The sequence below is a fragment of the Amphiura filiformis genome, chromosome 8 (assembly GCF_039555335.1).
Source record: "Amphiura filiformis chromosome 8, Afil_fr2py, whole genome shotgun sequence".
In the NCBI taxonomy this organism is placed as follows: domain Eukaryota; kingdom Metazoa; phylum Echinodermata; class Ophiuroidea; order Amphilepidida; family Amphiuridae; genus Amphiura; species Amphiura filiformis.
In genome coordinates, this window is record NC_092635.1 from 50,524,767 (window position 1) to 50,552,566 (window position 27,800).

General features: G+C 36.1%; 1 protein-coding gene and 1 pseudogene across 3 annotated transcripts in view; one reads left to right on the forward strand and one right to left on the reverse strand.

Annotated features, from left to right (window-relative positions):
- Positions 1-27,587, reverse strand: part of LOC140159166 (protein dispatched homolog 1-like) — a 33,911-nt gene extending 6,324 nt beyond the window's left edge. The window contains exons 1-3 of one of the 3 annotated variants that reach the window (XM_072182536.1): positions 27,055-27,587; positions 6,871-7,256; positions 549-672 (exon numbers count right to left, since the gene is read on the reverse strand). In XM_072182536.1, coding sequence (XP_072038637.1) covers positions 549-672; positions 6,871-6,971 — 225 coding nt within the window. In that variant the 5' untranslated portion in view covers positions 6,972-7,256; positions 27,055-27,587. Of the gene's footprint in view, positions 1-548; positions 673-6,870; positions 7,257-7,598; positions 7,876-27,054 lie in introns of those variants that run through there. The other 2 variants (XM_072182537.1, XM_072182538.1) reach the window with 2 other exon arrangements.
- Positions 13,181-27,800, forward strand: part of LOC140159167 (lysosomal alpha-mannosidase-like) — a 90,732-nt pseudogene continuing 76,112 nt past the window's right edge.

The window sequence follows — 27,800 nt, forward strand, 5'->3', positions numbered from 1 at the left end:
ATATTCAGCAAAAATTATCTGGTTGCAGGGTGAAAATGTCAAAATAAGGTTCGCTGTGTCGAATATAAAACAAAGTTCGCTATATGTATAATCTAACCCTAACTCTGGCCCCAACCACAATCTTAAAACCGAGCCCTAACCCTAACCCCAGCTAGCCTTGTTTCATATTAGACATATTGAACCTTATTTCATTTTCAGCAAAAGTGAACCTTAACCTTTTATCTGATGTTGCAAATTTTAGAGAGTTCGATCGAAACCCTCTGCACCACGTGTATAGCACGTTCACTACTTTGAGGGGCCGTAACTTTAAGCACAATTGACTTAAGGTTAGCAACTATTTTAAACTGTTGCGATTTGGTATTTCGCAGCATCTTGCGAATGGTCGTGAGCTTTGGCAAAAATTGCATTGATAATTTCATAGCGAGTGTGTAGAAGAACTAAGAAGGTGAAATTAGACTCCGAAGATGACCGCGCTGGTGATCTACCAATGAACTACCCCTGCGCAATATTATAAATACTAACACTTGCACACCCAAACCCCAACATACCCTGGTCGGGTCATCAAAGGCAGGCCTGTCATACGCGAAGAATGCCGTTGCCCCACAGGCACCAGTTACTGCAATTAGCACAATGAATACAGGCAGTGGATATTTAGCCAACAACTTTGAATATCTGCGAAGAAATAAACAAAATAAATTTTTATTAATAAGGCAACGTTTCCAAATTTGTTGTTGATTCTATTAAATCTTAAGTTGGTGAGAGGCAATATGGCAACCAGAAAGGTATGTCGACTACCCACTGCTTGATGTTTACCACCATTGGTCTCGGAGGCTGAGAAATCTGGTGCAATCAGTGCGTTGGTACTAACAGATTTCTCAAAAGCCTTTGATGTCATCGACCACGGCACTGTTTCAGATCTCCTGAGCTGCATGGGTGTGTCACCATCTATTGTGCAGTGAGCGGCTGACTTCATTTCTGGCAGGCAACAAAGAGTCAAGTATAAAAATAGTCTGTCTGAATGGCAAACTTTATCGGGAGGGGTTCCACAGGGTACAATCTTGGCCCCAATAATATTTCTAAGTACTATCATCAACAGTGCTCAAGAGAATAACAAGAAATTGGATATCCACGTGGGAAATATGTCGACCACCTGACCATGGGTGAAAGTAGGGGCTAATGGTATGGGAAACCTAGTAAGATCCAGAAAAGCTTGGACTCGTTGCACCAATGGACTGTTGATAATCAGATGATGCTCAATCCTACAAAATGCCAGGTCATGCAAGTCTATTTTGGTAGAAAACCTGCTCATAACGTGGAGGTCTCTATTTTCTAGTCAGAATCTTGTGTTTTGATAAGGTCAAACTACTTGGAGTTATCATTGATAAGGATTTGAAGTGGGTAAATACAATGTACAGTAAGGCCAACAGAAAGCTGTTCAAGCTTGAGTTATAGGTCAAGTATGCAACTCCGGAAACGAGCACAATTCAAACCATACCGGGTTCAAAACTGACCAATTCAAGAACAGTCCACTGGCGATCGTACCTGTCTTTTAAATGAGCTACCCTCCAATACTTCTTAAATCACTCCATTTTTATGTGCTATAGCTGCTTGTATGATTTTCATCAGTGCCTTTTTTAACTCTTAATAAAGTTCCTTTTAGCTTGTATGTTCAATAAAATTCATTCACCCAAAACAATGTGCAATATATCTTTCCAATTAAAGGTGGGTAATCTGATTGACAATCTCATCCCCCACTCAGAGGATGATTTAAGCACTTCCCAGCAAGTCTTGCGGTTAGCACAGCTGTGTGAGTGAACATGACACCACTGCCCGCCCACTGCATACACACGTGCATGGTTAAATTTGAATTTGGACAGATATATTTACAATAAAAACACCTTCAAAAAGTTGGTCGATTTCACATTTTATGTTATCTACAGAAGGTGTGAATTATCCTTCATGCATACATCACTTTAAATCTGAAATCGACCAAGTAATAATGACACACGGGCAATTCTAAAACAACATCTTTTGCACAGAGTTCAGAATGGGATTTGAAAAGTAAAGTGGCAGTTGAAACTCTAGTGATAACACTTTTACAGTGCATGATGGGGCTTCCTTAAATCATCCTCTGTCCCCCACTTTACCTCATCAAAATGCTGCTTTTGTTATCAGATGAAAGCTCATATTTTTCTTATAAACATATTGAAATTTGGCGTAATTTCCGAAGAAATCATCAAAAAACTGCCGAATTAGTCTTCTTCGGAAATACACCGAGTTGCAACTTCTAATTGGAATATGTTTATGAGAAAAATAGGGCCTTTCACTTAAAATCAGTATATTACATGATCATGATGATTATCATTAATAAAAACACTGTAGACTACCAATATCACGCTGTATAAATGTCGGTAATTCCATTAGGAATTAGTCACATTTACAAAAAAACATTTGCATGAGTGCTTGAAAGGGATGACATTTTATGTTATACGTAAGTTTTAAAGAATTAAATTTTCCAAATATATCAGGTCACCTTCCTTTAATATAAAATGTTTTTGTGCAATTGAGCTTCCCTACCAGTGCACTAATGTTATCTCGTTGACTTCTTTATAAATTTGATTTAAATTGTGTTTTTGTCATTTTGTTTTCTTTGATCATGTTTTTGATGTAGTAATATATTACTTTGAAATTGTACATAGATATATATTTGTGATGTATTAATTAATGTCGCTGAATGTGTACATTTTTGATGTTTGTAAATTGCGTCACAATTCAGTTTTTACTGCTTTGACATTTATTAAAGCCTTAATATACGATTTCCGTCAAATTTTAATTTTGTTATATTTTATTCAAAATGTTGAAATAATATTAGTAATAATTGCCAGTATAGGTTGCTGTCCATTTTAAGTTTAAATAACAAGGTAAAGTGAAAGAAACCCCACTGGTTATTTTGACCGTTTAACATGCAGTTCTATGGGAGGACATATTATTATCATAATTGTTAAATTATGATAATATGTCGAACTTTGCTCTGTTGACCTACAAAGACAACAAATTGGGCCGGATCCATTTAAGTGCAAGTTGGAACATGTGTAAACATTACAAATATGCAAAAAAATCAGGTTTGAAAAAAATTAACCAATTTCATATTATAAGATCGTACATTATGGCTTTAATATATACCTGAAATACATGTACACTGCGTATAAAATTTATCTTTACAATTGGAAAACAGTTATTGCTTAAAAACTAAGCAATAAATTGGGTAATTTGTTTTCATGCAATATCTTCTTTCTGCACACAAGGGTCTGCGACCCCGACAAACATGATAAGCAAAAAGCACAGCATTTGAATGTGCGTGAGCGAATTTTCAAAATGACCGTGGCAAACTCTGGCCTTTGCAAAAAAAAAACCGATTCCAACAAGTGAAAAAAGTTGTAATGCATTGCATTCTGCAGTTAATCTTAATTGAAGTAGTAGGCCTATGTGGTTTTTTTTTCAGTTTTTCTTCTCTATAATTTTCACTTTTCACAACTTGTTCCAGTTCTTTTGTTTCCGTTTTTTTTTAAATTCCTATGTTGCTTCTCTTTTGTTTCTTTTCTTTTTTTTTTTTTTTTTTGCGAACCAGACATATTTGAGTTAAAAAAGTGAGCAGATATAATTTATCAGATATAGCAAAAAAAACCCAAAAAACCAGAGGGATCAATAGGATGTTGACAAAGAGATGGAATAAATTACACATTTGATGAAAGAACTAATTACGGAAACAAAATCAAATATTTTAACCAAGCCCATTGTAGGCCTACGTCTATTGGAAAATCATATTAATCTGATTCAGGTATTCATGTAGAGAGCACACCACTAAATCAATACGCCATTTGTGCAACCCTATATACTGAGTTCCAGTAAAATACAAGAAAATGTTTTGTAGGCCTAAATCGTAACCATGAGCTGCACGTTGGACTACTATGCCTAGCAGCGAATTAGAGAGAGTAGCGAAGTCCCGGATCGAGCGATAGCTTAGGCCTAAATGAAAGTGTAAAGCCTAATGCATGAATTTAATCGCCAAAAAAGTAATATTTTTTTATAATGATCGAGAAAATAGGTCCGCGAATTAAAAAGTGGGCAGAAACAGGTTTGCACCGAGTCTTGAGAGCATGTCAAAAACAGCGGGGCTGTTTACGGGCTCCTAAAACGAGATTGGAGCATACATAGACCTATGCCTAATTAGGCCCTATGTTAAACTTTCACCGATTGCAATCAACTGATTATCATGCATAAAATATCTCAAAAAGCGCCGAAAATGTCTCAAAACGAGCAAAGAAAAGGGGTGTGCTCACTGCATGCCCCTTTCCACAACACGTACGCTACTTCTCAGTAAAAAGTTTGAAGACCTCGATTAAATTTCAAGCGTCTAGTCAGGTACCCTCGCGTGACAAAAGTTTGCCGACCTGTAAACTCTCAATGACTTGTAACCAATTTTTCTGAAAAATTACAAAAGTTTGTCGACCTCAATATTAACTTTCAACAGCTTTATAATGTTTTAAAAGAACGAATTTGTGAAAAATAACAAAAGTTTGTCGACCTCAATGTAAACTTCCAATGGCAAAACGCTTCGAGTAAAATGAATTTGTGAAAAAATGAAAAAAATAATCAAAACGGGACGGAAACGGACCGATTATATAACGTAGTCCTAAAGGGTAGGCTTACATCCTGCCCGGGACATCCTGGATGTAGTTCGATAAAATTCCCAGCAAACACAAAACGTTTTCGACATCATTCGCAAAAGGTTATAAAAGGTTGTCAGAAAACGTTTAAATGTCGGGTTATATAAAGGGTATATTAAGAGTATAAAACGTTTTCATAACCTTAAAAACATTTTTGATAATCTACTGCGCAGCAAACAAAAATGTTTTACAGAAAACGTTTAAATATCGTGTTATATAAAGGGTATAAAAACGTTTTAATAACATTCCAAAAACATTCTTGAAAACTTAATACAAAACATTCTAAACATAATGTTATTGTGGGGTTGAAAAAATATTTTGCGAAAAATGTTTGCCCAAAATATTTTCAATAACGTTTTAAAAACGTTTTCATGATCTTTATATAACCCGACATTTAAATGTTATTAAAAGGTTTTGAAAAAACATTTTAAGAACATTTCTGTGTTTGCTGGGTTCAAACATTTTGACATAATGTTATTTAAGTATTGACACAATATTTGGCAAAAATGTTTACAAAAATAGTTTACAATAACATTTTTTGAAAACATTTAAAAGTATTGTTGTAGTGTGTTTTCATACAAAACGTTTTAAAACGTTATCATGACCTTTATATAACCCGACATTTTAATGTTATTAAAACGTTTTTACCTAAACCAAAAGCCAAAATATAACTTATTTAAAACGTTTTTAAAACGTTTTTGTGTTTGCTGGGTTATGATGTTACGGTTAAAATAATGTGCATTATGCACCATGCATAAAGGAAGTAAACAGAGATAGTGTACAGAAAGGACAAAATATATTTGGGAAGTTTAAAAAGCAGCCCTTGGTCAATAATATCACAGCATTTATTAATTAAGCGCTCATTTCAACATGAGCAAGTGAGTGAAGAACATCATAATCACACTTTACGCCATTTAACTCCAATGTTGCTGTCTTTTGTTTTCAGCAAACACAGCACGCTTTACAGAAAACATACTAATGTCGAGTTTTAATTATATCGGTGTATAAATGGTAAAAACGTTTTAATAATAATATCATTCAACAAAATTATTTGAAAACTGACTGTAAAACAAACTATTTTCAAATGTTTTTGCAACAAAATTTTACAATAACATTTTGACATCATGTCAAAAACTGAATGTTGTTGGAGTGTTTTTACAAATAAAATGTTTTTATATACTAGTATCCAAAATTTAAATTTAATAAAAACGTTCCGACCAAAACCAAAGCACGTTTAACAAGTTACATTACTGGTTATACTGCTGTCAATATTAAAGCCATAATATGTACGATTTTTTAAAATGAGTTTAGTCATAGGCATATTCCCGGGGGGGGGGCACTCAACACAAATGACCATACGGGTATGCTCCCCCGGAAAGACCCCCCTTTTTGGGTTTCGCAGCTCCGAAAGACCCCTATATTTGACCAAAATAACGCTCCGAAAGACCCTTGATTTTGATAATTTCAGCTCTAAAAGACCCCAAAATTGCTCATTCCTCATATTTCTTGTTTTTTCAGGCGATTTTCAACCAAAAAGCCAAGAAAGACCCTTGATTTGGACTTTTCGCAGCTCCAAAAGACCCCATTTTACTTGTTCACAGCCCGGTTCGCAGCTCCGAAAGACCCCCTTTTACCGGTACGCCGTCAGCTCCCAAAGACCCACCACCTCAAAATTCCGGGGGAGCATACCCACCAAAAATGTTTGATGTGCCCCCCCCAGGGGCATATTACACATGTCCCAACTATAACATCTATGATCTAAAGCTATCTAACTGGATTCAGCCAAATTCATTGGGTTTTATTTTGACAACAGAGCGGGCAACAGAGCAAGTTTGAATTAAAGACATATAGGCCTACTTATGACTTTAAATCCCTCCTAAACATGATAGAAGCGGCTAAGATATATATAGTAAGTGAGTTTTCTTTCATTTTACCTCATTTGTTTGGCTTAAAATGACCAGAAAACCAGGCTGACAGTTGTTAATACTAATAATGTTTTACTATTTGGCAAAGTATAACCTAATTAAAATTGGACCGAAATCATATATTAAGACTTTAAAGGCATGCTGTTGATTTTCATTTTCTAATGTCCTTTGCCCATAGCTGGATGTGTAACGAAAATTTATATTGCCTATTTACTTACCTAAACCAAAACCCTTTTGAAGGCGTAGTCCTGGAATCTGAATCGCCCAAGAGCATATCATCATCATCGTTCACAGTTCCAGATATTCCCCACACTTCCATTTTGAACTAAAAGCACCAGCTTTTCAGCTTGTTAAGTCATAAAAATGTTGTTGAATTTTGCTTGCACTGAATGCAGATTATCAATGCAATTGCATGTCAATCCCATTCAACTTGATCTGATTCTGGTGTAAATCCCGCTAGCGGAAATATGCAGCCTCTCCGTGCAAATGAACTTCTTGTGATGGAGTGGTGATTTCAACGTGGTCAAACGCTGTCTGAAAATCAGTTGTAACGATGACTCCAGCAAATAAGAATATATCTGCCACCACGACACGGTCACATAATCTGAAATCATAAGATAAAATGCCATATATGAGCGCTTAGTTCTCGGTCCCAAAGCCAAAATGGGCTTTTCATATTTTACAGGCAAAGGCAAAGCTAGGAGCTGCTAGGCAAGACCCACACACAACTTCGTTAGCTTTTGTTCAGCAACCTAATTCTTATAGCCAGGAAATTGTACTATCGTTTTAAGATAGTCATAGTACAGTTTGTCCCAAAAAACTTGCACCATTTTCATTTTTGTCACTTGGAATGGCACGTAGAAAAACTTCGGGCAAACAAACTTACCCGCCCGGCTTACCCGGGAACTTACCAAACCAAAAACATTCACAATGTATATATACTCACACACATAAACTTTGGAAACTCCCGTTGGATATTAGTTTGCGTATGAGTATATGTCTATGGTTTGTAAGTGACTTTATGCCAAGAAAGCCCAATCGATTCCTGGAAAATTAAACAGTGCCGTCAGATCGGTCGACTGGCGATTCTTCGACGTATACAGGCCTACGTCAATTTAAGTTGTCGGAGGTGTAAGTATAGTTCTTTCCTGCCGTTGATGCATGGAGTGAAATAGTTTTTTTTTCCGTTGGATATTATTTTGATTAGGACGATAGTGTTTAACAGTGAATTTTATACCAAAGGATATGAGCTAGGGCATTATAAACCAGTTACCAGTCCAATCGGCCAGTTCCTGGAAAATTGACAGTAGGCCTACCGTATACGTCAGACAGACAAGCGATTTTTTTTTTTTCGAAAATAGCTTACATCCGGAGGGGTTGGAGGGCATTCGAAGTACCGGGCTCGAATGTGAATGTGACGTGGGGTTCCCTGTGCCTACACACTTAAAAATAGGTAGTCAAAATTTTGACTAATTTAGGGGGTCAATTTGAAATAACCCTGATGAAGTCAAATTTGACTACCATAGGGGTCATTTTCAGTTGTTGATATCATATTAAATTGACCCCGAAAAGGGTCATATTTAAATGACCCCAAATATAGTAATTTTTTGACCCACGTTCCGGGGTCATTTTCAAACCGGGACCCCTGAATGTAGTCATTTCAACTACGTTAGAGGTAATTTTCTAATTATGACCCCCGGATATAGTCATTTTTTGACACTAATATGGTTATTTTTCAACTGACTCTGTTGGGGGTCAAATCATTTTTTGACCCTAAATGTAGTCATTTTAACTACAATTTGGGTCAAATCATTTGACTTCATCTCCGGGTCAAAAATGACTTCAATGGGTTCGGTGCATAGTTGACCCTGCCATGGGGTCAAAAATGACTACTTTCGGGTCATTTTTGACTACCTATTTTTAAGTCTCGTACTGTGGTGTTATTCGGTTTTTAAAAAAATCAATTCGATTCAAATTTACCTGCCACTAATTCCCACTAATCTTATCATTCAAAGTTCCATCTCGATTCTCAATTTCAATTTTTTTAATCATTAAACTCCAATTCGATTCTCCTTCCCTGTTTTTTCATTGATTCGATTCAAATTCAATATTTTTTGTTGTTGTTTCAAATCATTTCGATTCAATTCCAATTCAATGCATTTTATACATCAAAATTAAGTTATAAACTATTTTGATTCGATTCACCCAGCATTTCAATTCAGTGTTTATTTTTAGTTGATGTGAAATATAATGTAGGCCTACTACTGATTGATAATTCAGTCATTAATAAAAACAGCATTTCACTTCAAGGTGCTTTATCAACACAAACGTTTACTGTATCAGTAAAATGAACTCTAAATGTCCAAAAGAAACTTTCTGCATGTTGAAAATGACATTCGTTAAAATTTTAAAGAATAAAAATTCCCTTTAAAAGGGAAAGCCAGCCTCAATGTAGAAGGGTCTTGTAATTAGTTTTGGTCAATGTGAAAGGCATTTTTAGGATCACGGCTTACTACGTCCATGTTACATGACAGTCCACCAAACCATCAACGGTGAGAAGATGTACACTGAAACTGCAGAAAACATTAACTCCTAATCTCCTGTCAACTCTTTAATTCATTATTGTTCATTATTATTAATTCATTATTGTTCTCTAAATTGTTCTGTTCTGGTTTTATTTGTCTTTTCAGCTTTTTACCCACGATATTTCAATTTCCAATTTTTTAATACCATAACTTACGAACTCAATATCTTCGCTTAGGAATGTCCGATTTTATTGGGGAAAACGGCGTTGTGGAGCAAAATAGCTCTTTATGTGAAAGCCTCCAAATTTATAAGCTGTCCAAAAGATGTCTGTTTTTGACATGATACGCCACATTTCTTAAAGACCCATTCAGTGATCCCAGCGCAAGAGTAAAAAAATTAAAATTGTTTATAATTGCTTAAAACAGAAGGATAGGCCTAAGTCATTCAAATTGTCATTTGGTATTTTTGATATGCAAAAAAAAAACAAAAAATGAAGAAAACAGCAGTACTGACGAAGTTCAAGCCCCGCCATTCAAATACTTGTAGCTAATTTTAGATACTGTCAGTATCTAAAAATACAGATTCGTGTAAAATGTCTTATTTTGTCTTAAATAGGCCTACACGGCTTTCGGCTGAACCATTCGCAGACTTAGCACATCTATGTAATAACAAAGGTACGGTACCAAAATTTTGATGATTTTTACGATCGTCCGGATGAGCAAATCACTGAATGGGCCTTTAATATTAATAATAGATAAGCTGTCTTTAAAAATATTATTGACAATGTTGAGAGTAGGAATTACCTTGAAAAATGTCTGAAAAATACAAGATGCCAGTTATATTCCGGTCTGAAACGATCAGACAATATTTTAAACATTAATAACATCATAAACCCAAATCGTGAACAAATCACCCCGGGTAGATTTTTGGCTATTTCTCCATTTACGATCCTGCCCAAAAGTGTCTGCTTTCGATATACCACGTCACAAATACTACACTGCACTGACTGCAGGTTTTAGTTAAAAGGGCATTTTGTGATCCACAGCATCATCCCCCAACTTTTCTCAAAAAAAGTTGAGATTTTTTATATCACTGGAAACCTCTGGCTACATAATGTACAAAATATTTCTTGCAGATTAATTTGTTTAGCAAAGTAATCGTGAAATTTGAATTTCGTTCTGGTATACCAGAACAAAATTGCAACACATTGTCTACACATAACCATGCATAACTCGTAAAGGCAAAATCGGAATCAACTGAAATTTGTTAGAATAAGCTTTTTTGTGGATATCTACTGAAAAATGTCATAAAAAGAGGATGCTAGGATCACGAAATACTCCTTTAATTCGCCATATAACATAATATAAACTCACCTTTACATTTTTTATTTTAAAATAATTTGATATTAATTCGCAATGTATAGTTTACTATATGATAGATGGTGGCAAGAACATTTATTAAGGACTGATTACTCACTGCAATCTTCACTCTTGTGTGTTTTGACTGTAAGTTTATGAATCAAATAAAAAAGATAGAAAGTAGCTTCACTTACGTTATGTGTCATTTTATTTATAACATAGAAGATATTAAATTAATAAAGTAAGACAATTTATCTATCTATAAGTGCATGTCAAATGGGTACATTGTTCAATACTATAGGCCTACATGCATAAATTATGCCCATATTATAGCTAGGCCCTAAAAACTTTATTTTGCATCGGATTTTTCCCGTTGAAAAGGCAAAACTGATGTTTATGATAGCAACTATTTCATCAATAGCATTTTGAGTCATTTTTATCCATAAAACGACACAGGATAGGATAGATAATTACTTTGACATCAATATGGTCCATATGATGAAGATTTTGATTCTTAGATCTGTTATCAACATGATATCACGCTGTTCAGTGGTCAAGGACCCCGGGTCAAAAGACACTGAAATGACATACTTTTCTTCTGCTGACCATATGATGCTGTATATTAACTATTATTGTTACATTTTAGGCCTATACCTAAAACTTTTAAAGTCATATTAATTCAAACCTAACTTTGGTAATACTCACTCGTTTTCATTCGTTGAAACGGCAAAACATACTTACTTTTCCTTACAAATCGAATTAAATTATTTAAAAAAAATTCAACCACAAAAGTTTTTAAAAAAAATCATTCCAATACCAATAAAAATTAATCTCTTGAGCATACAAACACCATCCCAGAAACAGGTACCAGCCCGATGGGCTGGCGAAAATGAACGAACAACATTTTAACATGTTAACTTCAATGTCATTTACTCAATCCATGTCAATAAGAGATAATTAATTAACCATTGTGAATGATGTACTTTGCTTTTGTGATTGAGACAATTCACCCTATTGACCTTTGTGCAAAGTAAAGATAAAGGTGAATAAAATCAAATATTATTCATTGTATTATGCAGTGGAGAATTTCAATGAGTGACCTTGTAAAAAAAAATGACAAGTTTCTTTGTCACAAGTTGTACTAGCCGAATATACTGATTGAATTGGAATCGAAATGCACTAACAATATTGATTCTAATTGACATGATTGAAGTATTTCCCTTGTAAATTTTAATTTGATTTTAATCAAATTAAAAGTTCGATTCCAATTCGATTCTCTGTTTCTCAAAACCATTTCAATGCAATTCCAATCCAATTTTTCAACACTCAAAGTTATTTTGATTCAATTCCAATTCAATTCTTGATCAACTAAAATAATTTCAATCAATTCCAATTTAAGTGATGGGGTATGAATGTTTGGACAGTATTTATTGTGGGACATTAGAGCACATCAGACATATCGAATTGCATTCTGAATACAAAGAATGTCCTTCTGATATCCAGTGGCGTAGATTTCTTTTTGACATGGGGGGGGGGGGATGGGGTTGGAAAAAATTCTTGAAGTATAGTGAAAGCAGCAGCTTTTGGCGACAGAATAAGTTAATGGTACAAATGCGCGCGAAGCAAAAAAAATTTTGCTATTTTTAAGCTAAACTGATGAAATATGGTGCAAAAGTGGAATAAATGCGCGAAGCGCTGAAAATTTTACTTTTGGGGCTAAAATGGGCAAATATGAGGTTAATTTGGTCAGAAACTTATATTCACATTGGGGGGATGATTGTATGGAGCATCCCCCCGGGATCTACGCCTATGCTGATATCAAATAATTTTGATTTTTTTTGAAATTCGCAATGTAATACACATTTTATGGCAAATCATTAAAAAATGTATATTTGTGATATTTATCAGTACTCGAAGTAAACTTTATAAATCTGATGATTTATACTTAAAGTGTATGTAGGTGGGATGAAAGCCGACGATCAATTGAAAAGTTTGACCTTTTGTATTGAAGATATGGATTTTTTTCCCAAAACACCAAAAAAAAAAAGGTCTTTTGGGGAAAAAATCCATTTCTTCAATGTGAAAGGTCCAAATATTCAATTGATCGTCGGCTTTTCTCCCAGCTACATACACTTTAAGAATATATCATTAGATTTATAAAATTTACTTCGAGGACTGTTATATATATATCAAAAATGTGAAAAATATCAAATTTTAATAATTTGTCATAAAATTTGTCAGTTTTATATCGTGATTTTCAAACTAAAATTATTTGATATCAGAAAGACATTCTTCGTATTCAGAATGCAATTCGATACGTCTGATGTGCTCTCATCATGTCCCAGAAACTGTCGAAACGCTTAAAACGCTCATTGATTGATTTTAATGACACTTTATTCTCTTTGCCCATCCCCCATTTTATCCCTGAACAATTTATGTGGGGGGAAATTTTCCCCCGACTCCTCCTGGCTGTTGGATAAAATTGACAATTGATTTCGAGGTAAGAAATAGACATATTACGGTATGTCGGTTTCACTATTTAATGGCAGTGATCGCACGTTATAAACGCAGGTCATGTGTTTATGTCACATGATCAATTTATTAAAAGTGAGCAAATTAAAGAACGGCTGCATGTGATGTGAGCGGTAAATTTTGTTTACAATTCCAAGGATCAACAGTTCAATACTGGACCAGATTTCAGCAGCAAAATGGTGGGCGTTTACAAGGAGTGTTTTCTGATAGTGGTTTTGTCGCTACTGCTATTGAATACAGCGAAAGCACAATGTGGATATGAGGTAAGCTTACCGGCCCAAGTTAGTCACGATTTATCGCACTTTCAGTTTCCCACGCGTTTGAACGGGAATTGGATTGCGTACTTTTTCGATGTCTAGTGAGCAAATTTTTTCAATATTTTGAGAAAATGATGTCAAATTTTCTATTCTGTATTGTTTGGTAATAATGTCTTTTGCCAGGCCAATAGTATGTTTAAAGTTGTAATTTTGTGTTTTTGATCGCAAAGATCAGATATTTTCGTTCCCGATTCGAATTCTGAACCCTTCGCCGATTTCGGCAGAACTTTGACGATAATTTTGCCTTTTGGACACTAAAATGCTTTCGATCCTTAATTTTGTTTCAACCGAGTCTTAAATTAGCAAGCACAATCTGGTTGGTACCACTTTTATATACATTGATGAAATTTTAAAGATTTTTTTCAAGTTTCTAACGGCGCAAATCGTTAAGTGTGTATTTCCCATTGACATCAAAATCCAGTCCTCAATATACATAGGTACGGCGTATATAGGACTGGCAAGTGAGTCTAGCCCAAGTCATAAATTCACTTAGTCTCAGGCTCAGCTCTTTTTGTTACCCCACTTTGCTTTGCTGCTCTTTGCCCCGGTGGGGTCACTCCCTGGCAGGGGGACGCATAGGACCGTTACCACAAGTACAAATTACCCCCTTTTGCAGTGGATTTCAAGGACAAATCATGAAATTTTACCCCCTTTTTTTACTCCAAAACAAGGACAAAATGGTACTCTGAAACACCCCTATTTTTTAGATTCTGAGGACACATTTGCAATTTTGACCCTATTTCAACATTTCAAGGAAGGGATTTTTAGGCCTATGAATGTTTTTTTTTCCAGTAATTAACAAGGGCATCACAGAATTCAAGTAGTACCCCTTGCATATAAATCAGAACCGAGAACAATATTGATCACAGGATGAGTACAAAGTAAGAAACCAAATTTATTCCTGTGATTTTTTTATCTGGCCACGGGATCAGGAGAAAATACATGTAATAAGAACCCCTTTTTCAATTTCGCAGACATTTGTGCAATAAAACACCCCTATTTTTCTAATTTCACAGAAAATTTTGTCCGCGGACATGCCCTAAATATGACCCCTTTTTCCTTGATTTTGGTAACGATCGTGCGGTCAGTGTTGAAAGTTGAGTGACCCCACCGGGCTCTTTGCTATGTTTTCATTCAGTTGTATTAATAGTGCAACCAGTCAGTGAAATCACTTGACCAGTTGTCCTCTGAATCCCATCATACTTACTGCGAGCTAAGTTCCGACTGATGCGATGAAGCAATCCTGTAATCCTCTCAATTGAAAGCCAACTTGAAATTTGTATATTTCCATGGCCGTCAAGTGGGCGGCTGGCCATGGCCACCCCACTTTTTGAGAAATTAGTTTTTCTTTATATCTTTTAGTTTGGGCATATATTTGTAATTTGGCCGCCCCACATTTGTGATGGCCGCCACACATTTTCAACCTTACGGCCCTGTTTTCATTCATTGCATGTATGATGAGCAAAATTAAAACACTTAAAATTACCTCGTGAGCCTTTCAGACTTAATTTTGAATTAACTCATTTCTGATCACACTGAAACAGCCATTGAGCTTGAATTAGAGCCATATTGTATTCCCCAGGCGGTAATGGAAGCGATATCGCCAATTTTGCGGTCGCCATTGGATTAACACATAATCATGAAATCGTCACAAACAATTCTAAATTTGTTATGTGGTGTCAAAGCAAAATTATCTTACGACAAAGTACCCCACTGCAAGTATGTTAATTTTCCATTTGTAATTGCTAGCCGTGTATTTTGTCAGCCCTGTATCTTCGCCAGCCTCGTAAGTCACATGTTGCGCTTCCTACGACGCCTGGTATTCCCATTTGCAGAGGAGGACTCCCTCAATATTTTTCAAAATCCTGTTTTTTCTTTCATGATTGCCATTCAAACTAATAATAATATACCCTCAGTGCAAAAATCAAGACTTTAGGTGCTATTGTGTGGTCAAAATCCAAGATTTTCAATAAAGCGCAAGAACCGTCATTTTATTATTATGATGGAAATATTAGTCAAACGCATACGCGATGTTCATAAGACAGTACATTGAATCACTCAAATGACTGAAGGGGAAGTGCAGCCACAATGACCCCCCCCCCGCCATTTGACAGCTGCCTCTCACTCAACGAACATAATGTATTGTTTTGCTGTCCCCTAGACCCCCTTTTGAATAATTTTGAACAAACTTTGGATAATTTCTCACTGAATTATGACCCATGATTTTCAGGGCCTAGATTTCGTGCCAGTTCGCGAGAATCAAAAACCATCCGAGTCGCTTCACTTACTGTATGATTAAATGAAAGAAATTGATTCTCGCAACAAATGTTATGAGAATCATTACGAGAATCGATTCAGTGATTCTTGTCGAATCTCAGGTCCTGAGGTTCAAGAGGACAAGATGGGCGCGATACAACTGTACATAGGTTGTCTACCCATAAAATCCTGTAGAATGTAGAATGCCCTGTTTTTCTAAAGTACCGCAATGTTTTTCAAAAATGTGTGAATTTAGAAAACTTTGCTTTTTACATTTTTTGTATATAACTGTTGGTTCTAATGTCATGACCCAAAATTGTCCAAGTCTCACCGATTGACCCCATTTTAGGTGCTTATCTCAGAAAGACCCTCCTTTTTTGGTGTACTAATATTTTTTTAACCAAAAGTTTTGAATTGGTGTTCTTTTCCCCTTGATCTATTTGGGCAGAAATTTAACCAGAATTGCCTTGTGCATCTTCTTTATGACATTGTCCCTGTATAGTCCTTTTTAGAGCAGGTAAATTTGAAGAGTCAAACTCAAAGTGACTGTCTAGCTAGGGGGTGGTGGGGGGGGGGCTGTGAAAAATCTTTCCCCCTCTTGTGGCCCCCTCTTGTGGTGTCTTTTGGGACCATGTTCTTCATGATGTTGGCATGTTCTGATTTACATCAAAGATGTTAGGTTTTTAATCACTAAAATGGATATGAAATTATACAAATCAATCTCACAAGGAAAGCAGGCCCTCTCCGAATCAATGCTGTACTTTGATCAGCTTGTAATCAGTGGGAATCGTTAGGTTTTTACCACTACCGTACGCCGAAAAGTGACCAACGTTGAAAGTGATATATATATTTTGCATGTCAAAGTATTACATGTATGACTTAACTTGTGATGCTTCTGGTGAGATGTCACAAGACAATCTCAAAATAAAATATATTGATATTAATCTATGATGTTATAAGGCCCGCTGATTACGAGCTTATCAAAGTATAATAGAACCAGTTTAATGCTAGTTTCATTGTTGAAATAGTGGCATCCAACATTTTTCAATAAAAACTGAAGTACAATGACATCCAAAATTGAAGCTGTAAAATGAAAATTTAGTCCTTGGGATGATGTAAAAAATTAAAAATGTTGACCTTTTTTAAAGATAAAAATAATTTATTTTTAGGATCTTTGCTTTTATGTGCTTTGCAATGGAGAGGCTATTTGGTGGTTTGCGCCCTTGAGTTGGTTAAAAAAACCACTCCCTCTGTTGATGAAACAATTTATACGGTAGTCTTTTTAGGTCAACATATAGAGGGGGACAGTCTTAGCCAGTAATCAGAAACCACCCGTCCAAGCAGATACCAAAATTTGACCCTCAAATATAAAACAACTTGTCTATACCCATGGAAGGGTCACTGGGGTCAAATTTGTCCTGATTTGGCCTTTACATGTCACTCTGAATTAGTCTCAAGTTCACATAACCTTAAAATCATATGTTTTAGAGCTATCACATCTGTAAAATCCATTAAATCCACCTGTCTAAAATTAGATTAGCCCGGAACTAAGAACTAGTTTTTTAGTTGAACTGGGGGGGCACTTCCATATATATTGACATACCGTACGTCATGTGCCCATGAAAAGACCCCGGTATTTTTGGCAAATCCTACACCCAATGACCCAATTTTTTTCAGTAGCCTACACTGAATTCTTGAACAATTTGTCCTCAAAATTGAAATTTTGTGAGCAAAATAAATGAGTTTTGTCTATTTTGTACTGTAAAATTTGGTAAAAGAGCTCTATTTTTGATTGTCAATGATGTAAAATTTTGGGTGCTCCCATACAAAATCACCCAATTTTTGACATTGCCAACACCAAATGACCCCCTTTTTTTCTGAAAATTTCTACACCGATAGACCCCTAGTTTCATACGCTGGTGGGCACAGGTACGTCACTTTCATATTTGAGTGCCTCCCCCGGGGTTGAACTAGTGCTCACAAATTAATGTTTTCTAATGGAACAGAGAAAGAAAAGGAAACAAAAGTGCAGTGATTTTTAGTGTGCTACATACAGGCATATAAACCCACCCTCCGGGGGAAAAAATCACCAACCCTGATATTATCAGATCCAATGATTTGTACAAAATGCACTGTTTTGTCAAAATAAACATAGTTCTATTTTCTAGGCATGTCCCGTATCTTAAAATCAAGAAGATAAGGATATTCTAAGGATATTTCTAGTTTTCAGTCTGCCATCCCAACTAAATCTGTGAATGTGCTTAAATAAACACCTGCCATTCAAAAGTAAAAACAATTATGGAAAAAATGCTGGCATACTTTAATTGTCTTTTGGTGAATCTATGCCCACCCCAATTCAATGTTGGACAAAACTGAAACCCATTATTATCAGCAGGTCCATGAGATCCTCCAAAATTGAAAGATGGGGAGTGGAGGAGTGGAGAAGGGTGAGATATATCAGAGAGTAGAGCCGGTGCTTCATGTGTGTTGCATTCACCACTCCAATTTTTTTAAAAATCTTTCGACAGCCATAGTGTTACTGTCTATGATTTATTAACAAATAATACAATACAAAAGATGGCTGATTTTATGATACAAAATTTTTAACACCAAAAAGGACAAAACGAAATGAAAACAAACAACACAAAAAAGAATGACACAGACAAAAGGACAAGTTTCCCATGTTATTTTCATCAGGTGCAGAATGAGAAAAAAAAATAGTTTAAATAAAAATTCGTTTAAAAAAGGAATGTGGCGCCCAACTTGGACGTGATATGGTGAATTCCATGGTGTGTAGATTTGGTATTATAATGATTTTTCTAGGGAAGAGTAGAAGATGATCAAATGCAAGAGGAATGTGTTTGATTGGGGAAGTTGTTCTGACAATCCAAATATAAACTTAGTCCACCTCAAATGACCTGTAACAATTTGTGATTGACATTACTTAATTCACCTCGGATGACTTTGATCTGACATTTAACATTTTCGCGCTTACACCAATCATATCCATAACAATTTAACTCTTACAACTTCCTGTCAACTCTCTAATTTAAAACTCTAAATTTCTGTCTGTTTGCCCTTTCTGTCTTATACCATTTAGTACACTACAGTTTGTTACAATTATTAAGATAAGCAAACATTGCTGGGTAGATAACAGGATTTAGTTATTTACTTAATCCAATCATGGAGGTAGTAGCTAGTCCATTTTGGTCTTCAGTGTTTTAAAATACAACAATGTAGAACATGTATAATTAATATGCCGTGTTGTTTGCATACAGTTTGCCGCCCAATTGTGCCACCATATTGCAACTTTGGCAACTTATATAGATTCTATGGTAATTAGCAAACAAAAGCCATCAGTTTAAGAGGCCTCGTTAATTGATCTTATCACTATGGACCACAAGGGTCTCATCCCAATGGCACAGTCCAATAACCTCAATTACATAATCATAGTGCAAAATTTGACCTCAAGTTGCAGAGTATGAGTTTGTGTTCCCAAATTTTCAAAGGATGAATGTACAAATGTATTAGGGTTTAAGAACTGTTCCCATGATAGATGAGCATGTTGTGGATCCTAGTGTATGGTCAAATGTCACCGTCTATCGGGTTCTAAGGCACACGGTAAACTGGTTGACGCATACAAAGGTCAGGATTTATTTGGTGTTTTTATAAATCCTAATTTTGTATTTTAAACAAAGAATATCGCTCACCATTTTATCCCGTGCATATCAGAAAACAATAATAAAATAAAATCCAAGCAAATTGTGGTTTTATTTCTGAGCTGGGCATAATTTTAGCAAAACAATTGCGAAGTCAATCTAGCAAGAGTGAAATTAGAAGCTTTTCACAAAGTCATGCCTATATTGTGGCGCGTCTCCGTAGAGGGCGCCACAAAAAGAGGAAATGCAAATAAAAAGTATTAAAAACAGATTGGCAGGCAAAGTCACCACTCCAATTTTGGTATAAAGGCACACATTTCAATTGTTTAGTACAAGTGTGCCAACTTCTTTTTTCCAGGATTTGCAGACTTGAGGGTAAAAAGTCAAAATTGTGTATTTTGTGTCAAATAAGATTAACCTGTGAAACCTGGTTGGCAGGGTCTTGCATTGAATGTCACAATGAAAGATTAGCTATCTGATTATATAGGTTTCTGAATAATCAAAATCCTGAACATTTGTTATTCAACGATTCTTACATGATTGTTGGCAGTAAGTCAATTCAGCACGTCATTGACTGAGACCAAATTGCAAGGATATTATTTATGCTCCTAGCTAAATGATAACTTCAATATTTCATGGTCCAAAGGCAAAGCTTCAGCTGTGCACACCCCCTCCCGCAAACAAAATGCCAAACTGAATAAAAAGGTTCACTTTTTTTTGTAAAAAACATTGAAAGTCAGTCCTTTCTTGAAGGAAAAGTTTAATATGATATTTGTGTACATCCATATGAAAATGATGCACTTGTCGGCTGCTAGATGCTACATAATAGCTAGGAATAAATACCAAGCGGAGGTCACTTCAAATCATCCTAAGTCGCATGGTTTAGGGATACAGAGAGCATACCTGAACCATGTGACTGACTTGGGGATGATTGGAAGTGACCTCCACTTGAGATGAGTCTGGTATTTTGTTCCTAGCTATTATTTGAAATGAGACACATGTAGCAGCCGACAAGTGCATCTAACGCTTGGTACCGAAAATTTGCTTAAATATAACTGTTTCCCGTCTCCGTTCATGTTATAGCGTAGAATAATTAAATGTTAAGTAATTTGATTGGATGATATACTGTAAATTTTGAGAAATTTTATGTCATTTGATCGAATCATTAACAAAAATTTCAATTGGGATTTATAACAAGTCTAATATAATACTTAATAGCATAAAAGCTTTGTTGGTAATGCTTAATAGCTTTAGTAATGCTTAAAGGCTTTTTAATGCCTAATAGCTATTTTTAATAGCTTTTGAATAGTCGAGTCTTTTGGCAGCAAGTGCAGAATCATTTTGGTTTGTAGGACAATACAATACAATACAATACAATACAATACAATACAATACAACACAATACAATACAGATTTATATGACACCTGGAGGGCACTCGAGGTAGCAGCAAGTAACAGGAGCGGATCCAGGAATTTTCAATAGAGGGGGCGTCGAGCCACCGCCACACAAAGTCAGGCGCCGATCTGCAAAAAATAGAGGGGTGCCCCCCTCTCAATGCGCCCCTGAGTAAGTCTTTGTCAGCAGGCCCACTTACATTTTGTATTAGGCCAATACTTTATACTGGTGACAAAAAAAACACCTATGAACATTGAACAAGAAATAAAACATAAAAAACAAAAATAGAAATTTGCCTTAAAATACTAAGTAAACTACATAATGTGGACAACACTGTCCATGGTAAACTTGTTACTATGTAAAAATTAACACATTTAAATCACAACACTTCATTAAAATGCTCTTGACATGAGATGAGTTTTTAACAGTTTCTTATATGCAGCAGTTCAATTGGCAGTTCATTCAGCAATTGGGCTATTCAACCCCTGTGGAAGATTTTAGAAGTATCTTCCACAGGGGAGTATGAATTTCAAATGGAATGAGCACATTAGGCAGCTTCATTTGAATTTCATACACTTCTGAGAAAGATTCAACCTGAACCTTCCACTGATGGAACTGATAAAATTGCAATTTTAGGGTTTTACTGCATGGGGGCAACAGGGGGAAAGAGTTCAGAATGCCCCCATACCCCCTTATCCATAAGCAGGGGAATCTGAGAAGGTATGTGCCCCTCAGTGAAAAATCAAAATAAAGGCCCAATTGAAGCCAATTAGTGGACCATTTTGACACTATAGTTGATCATTGCTTAAAACAAAAAGTGTACAGATGTCCAAAACAGAAGCCAAAGAGGGCACTTTATCAGTGTTGAAATATGCCTCAAAAGTTACAGGCCAGCGGGCTTGACCTACCGACCAGCCGGGTAGGCAACTAGATGCTAGTCAGAAAAGTTACCGGCCAAGCCATACGCAGAGGGAAGGTATCTGGGCAAGGATTTGCCCCATGTATTTGAAAAATAAAATAAAACAAAGGCTGAATCAAAGCCATTTTGTGGACCATTTTACACTATGATTGTTTTAATACTGCGATGTGAATGTTCAATGCCCATCACCATCTGGCGTAGATCCCGGGGATGGGAGGATTTATCCCCCCCCAATATTTTGCCAGGGGGGATGGTCCATACAATCATCCCCCAATGTTGATGCCTGATAATGGGTTTCTGCCTAAATTAACCTCATATTTGCCCATTTTAGCCCCAAAAGTGCAAATTTTCGCACGCATTTATTCTACTTTTACGCCATATTTCATCAGTTAGCTTTTTTTTTCCAACTACATCCCCCCAATGTCAAAAAGAAATCTACGCCACTGCCCATCACAGTTTTTTTCACAGAAGTAATCTTTTATGCATGTATTACTAATTTTTAGTGTTGTATGAACAGTGGTATGAACAGTGTATGAAAACAAAAGGTATGATATGCTATTATTACTAGTACTCTGTTATTACTTTAAAAAAGTATCAGAATTAAATCAAAAATGTCTACCAACATGGAGTACCTTTTAATGTAACCATGGTAACAAACCCCGTGTATAAATTTAAAAATAGAGTAGAAACTGAATAGAACATGGAATAATAGAACCATATGGAAAAGACCAATTATTGAAATTGGCATGAACGCACAAGTCATGCTTAGTGAACACAGGCTCAATCGATACCGTCAACAAAACTGTGTGTGTGGCTCAGGACTGTACAGTCCATTGCTAAATGGGTGTAATGCGCTGGGATTGGAAGGTGCTTTCATTATTACGGTGTTTAATTGTGAAATAAACACACAAGTTGGTCAGACATTTTGACTTATTTAATGTTGCAAAATACCACCACAACATCACAAAAATGGCATTCTGGCTTCCATCTTTATAGACCATTTCATATCAAGATTAGAAAAGTTCGGAAAACCATGCTATTTATTCAGTAAGCTATAGAGGGTCAAATTTTACACAAACTGGCAGACAAGAAATGTCATGAATTACTGTACCCTTTTACACGAAAATACAGCTTATTAAGCCAATGTGAACATGGGGTCATCGGTTTAAATATTTTCCTAGCATATTGAGCTAACACCTCAGCTACTTGGTTTTTCACAATAAGATACTAATGAAAGAATTGATCAAAAGTTCGTAATTTTTCGTCAGTTAAATTTTTTTAGAGAACATTTGTTTTGATGCATCATTTCTTCCACAAGTCAGTCTCTTCACAAGACATACCACCACACGGTTGAATGCGCATTGAGTATCCTTGGCAAAAGTACCTCTCTCATCCATAATTGACTGTCGAAAGTTCATCTTAGTTTATGATGCCTGTTACACATTGGAACTTCGCACTGTACATGATGCTGAAGAGGTACTTTTTTATGCGTGTGCGCCGTGCGATAGGAGAAATTATTTTATGCTTCAGGTTTTATCGGAATGACTCATCAGTTTGAAAACTTAATATGAAAAGGTCTATTGGAAAAGGCCCCAATGATGTGAAAGCTTGGCAAATTATATTAATTATATAAATTTTTATTTTGACACACAAATGTTTATCGCTATATTTTAACCATTTTGTATACACACCTTTATCAGAGTGCCTTTATTCTGTATTATATAGTGGTAATACAAAAATGGTAACGTTAACAATTTGGCCACAAATATCAGTGATAGAATCTACACAGCCTTTCCAACGAAGCTTGCACACTTTTGAAAAGCAAAACGAGGATCCGTGCGGATCCGCGATTAGGGTCTCATAACACTCATTTTACTAGAAGAAGGGGTGTTTTTTTTAAGGATGATCCTGGCTTAGGGTAGTTTTTTTTAATTACCCAATTAACGGACATTAATGGTGACATATTTATCACGTTATTCGGCACAAAAGAGTGGTTTCTGAGCAATTTCTCAACAGCGCCAATTTGAATTTCATACACTTCTGAGAAAGATTCAACCTGAACCTTCCACTGATGGCATATCAAAACGTTAGGGTACCCTAGCGTCATTGATCGTTTTCTTATTTCATTCCATTAACAACCGTCCACTGACATCAACAAAATTCAGACATTTTCTCAAAACATTTGTATTACTAACCCCACAACTTTGACATTATTAGTCGTATATCATGCTTCTTCACACCAAAACAATCATGAGAATGTCCTGCAATTTAAAATCGCATCGAAAACAATGTAGATGATATTGTTTACTCGCAAATAATTTTTATTCACCATCGCCTATGTATTACAAATGCTCCGATCTGTGCCTGAGATCCGCGTTTTTCAGCTTTTCTACTGCTTTTCTATGTATTTTGACCATTTATCTCAACACGTTACAACGTCGTGGCACCATTTGTATACCTGCTTCCTTTTATCCAATTGAAGCTTGGGATGTTTCCAAGCTTCTCATCTAATAAAGAATCTGATTTGCCAAGTATCTCACTCGCTTATAGCGAAAAAACTATAAAAGGAGTATATGAACTTCTGAAGCAAAACCCCATATCACCTCTGCATGAACCAGGTATATTGGTCTCTCCGCAATCTGTATACAGTGCGTGCAGTGACACGGTTGGTATGCTGAGATTTCACCAAAGGTTAAGGATGGTAATCTGAGAATGCATAGAGCCATACACAGAGATTGGGTTTGACCTTGTGATCCCTATAAGCAGTGTTGGAAAGAAGTAATAAGTCGCAGTGTGCAAAGGGTCTCTCACAGCTAAAACGTTTTGATATGAACTGATAAAATTGCAATTTTAGTGTTTTACTGCGGGGGGCAACAGGGGAAAGAGTTCAGAATGCCCCCATACCCCCCTTATCCATAAGCAGGGGAATCTGAGAAGGTATGTGCCCCCTCAGTGAAAAATCAAAATAAAGGCCCAATTGACGCCAATTCGTGGACCATTTTGACACTATAGTTGATCATTGCTTAAAACAAAAAGTGTACAGATGTCCAAAACAGAAGCCAAAGAGGGCACTTTATCAGTGTTCGAAATATGCCTCAAAAAGTTACAGGCCAGCCGGGCTTGACCTACCGGCCAGCCGGGTAGGCAACTAGATGCTAGTCAGAAAAGTTACCGGCCAAGCCATACGCAGAGGGAAGGTATCTGGGCAAGGATTTGCCCCATGTATTTGAAAAATAAAATAAAACAAAGGCTGAATCAAAGCCATTTTGTGGACCATTTTTACACTATGATTGTTTTAATACGCGATGTGAATGTTCAATGCCCATCACCATACGCGTAGATCCCGGGGATGGGAGGATTTATCCCCCAATATTTTGCCAGGGGGGATGGTCCATACAATCATCCCCCAATGTTGATGCCTGATAATGGGTTTCTGCCTAAATTAACCTCATATTTGCCCATTTTAGCCCCAAAAGTGCAAATTTTCGCACGCATTTATTCTACTTTTACGCCATAGTCGCCATATTGTATCAGTTAGCTTTTTTTTCCAACTACATCCCCCCAATGTCAAAAAGAAATCTACGCCACTGACCATCACAGTTTTTTTCACAGAAGTAATCTTTTATGCATGTATTACTAATTTTTAGTGTTGTACTTGTATGAACAGTGGTATGAACAGTGTATGAAAACAAAAGGTATGATATGCTATTATTACTAGTACTCTGTTATTACTTTAAAAAAGTATCAGAATTAAATCAAAAATGTCTACCAACATGGAGTACCTTTTAATGTAACCATGGTAACAAACCCAGTGTAAAAAAAAAAAAATAGAGTAGAAACTGAATAGAACATGGAATAATAGAACCATATGGAAAAGACCAATTATTGAAATTGGCATGAACGCACAAGTCATGCTTAGTGAACACAGGCTCAATCGATAATCAACAAAACTGTGTGTGTGGCTCAGGACTGTACAGTCCATTGCTAAATGGGTGTAATGCGCTGGGATTGGAAGGTGCTTTCATTATTACCGGTGTTTAATTGTGAAATAAACACACAAGTTGGTCAGACATTTTTGACTTATTTAATGTTGCAAAATACCACCACAACATCACAAAAATGGCATTCTGGCTTCCATCTTTATAGACCATTTCATATCAAGATTAGAAAAGTTCGGAAAAACGTGCTATTTATTCAGTAAGCTATAGAGGGTCAAATTTTACACAAACTGGCAGACAAGAAATGTCATGAATTACGGTACCATTTTGCACGAAAATACAGCTTATTAAGCCAATGTGAACATGGGGTCATCGGTTTAAATATTTTCCTAGCATATTGAGCTAACACCTCAGCTACTTGGTTTTTCACAATAAGATACTAATGAAAGAATTGATCAAAAGTTCGTAATTTTAGTCAGTTAAATTTTTTAGGGAACATTTGTTTTGATGCATCATTTTTCCACAAGTCAGTCTCTTCACAAGACATACCACCACACGCTTGATTGCACATTGAGTATCCTTGGCAAAAGTACCTCTCTCATCCATAATTGACTGTCGAAAGTTCATCGTAGTTTATGATGCCTGTTACACATTGGATCTTCGCACTGTACATGATGCTGAAGAGGTACTTTTATGCGCGCGTGATCGGGGAAATTATTTTATGCTTCGGGTTCTATCGGAATGACTCAGTTTTAAAAGGTCTATTGGGAAAGGCTCCAGTGATGTGAAATCCTGGCAAATGTTTATCGCTATATTTTAACCATTTTGTATACACACCTTTATCAGAGTGCCTTTATTCTATTATATTGTGGTAATACAAAAATGGTAACATTTACAATTTGGCCACAAATATCAGTGATAGAATCTACACAGCCTTTCCAACGAAGCTTGCACACTTTTGAAAAGCAAAGCGAGGATCCGCGCGGATCCGCGATTTTACTAGAAGAAGGATGATCCTGGCTTAGGGTAGTTTTTTAAAATTACCCAATTAACAGACATTAATGGTTTCTGAGCAATTTTACTGACCAGATTAAAAAAAAACCAGAGCCGACTTCAACAGTGCCAATTTTAAGCTTACCGATATCATCACAACCACTGAATGACACTCTACCGACACACATATGTCTATCCTTGTTTAGGAGTAAATTTCAAATTAATTCCTCGCTTGGGGTGTTTGTATTTGAGTAAAATCCTTGTTTAGGGTTAGTTTGACATCCTAGCTTAGGGTCATTTTTGAAAGTCAATTCACGCGGATGCTTACAACTTTTATACACGAGTGCCCCCCCCCCCCTCCCCTGGCCAATTTCAGGCCATGTTTTCATAGGAGTCGAAGTGTGGAACAGATTGGAAAATCTTACTTCCCCAAAGGTTTTGATACGAGATAAGGAGTAAATAAAAGGACATATCTACAATTATAACAAATAATTCAAGCTTTACTTACCTACCACTGGAAATGTTAGTCCACAAGCAGCTTCTCCGACATGACTGATCACAATCTTAAAGCATATTAATAGAAAGCCATATACCCCATGTATAACTCAGTACACCAAGTACTTGGAAGCGTAATTACAGAGTAGCAAAAGCCATACAACTGATGATGAAAACAAACACAACCTCGCATATCAATAGAGGAAACCTTCCATGCACCACACCAGGCACTATACATATACCATATCAGATATTTTTTCTTTGCCTTGTATTATGTTGTTCTCTAATTGAATCGCACAAATTAAGGTGGTGATATGTATAGGTTCGACCCTGAACTAGTACATTCTGAGTATTCTACGTGGTCAGTGTTATTGTTTACATGCACAATCTACGTCATTGACATGCATCGAGATGGAGCCCGGCATCATCAAGTATGCGTGAGAGAGAGTGTGCATAGCATGCGCAGTGAATCTAACAGCTGATTGAACTTGTACCATTTGAACCATATGCATAGCATTATATAAGTGATATTATTTTAAGTCTGGCCTTAACTGTTCACTCTCCACCCTGCTGTGAAAAAAGTAAAAAGGCTAAATTGCGCACACCTAGCCTTTATCTTCCATTTGTTTAATATCCTTTGTCTATTTCACTGTGGTCTATTTTGAACCGTATTTCATGCATGAAGGGCTCATTTTTGACCAGCCTTGGACTTTGATAATGAAGTACTGTATTGTTTGTTTTTAAATTGAAGAAAAAATT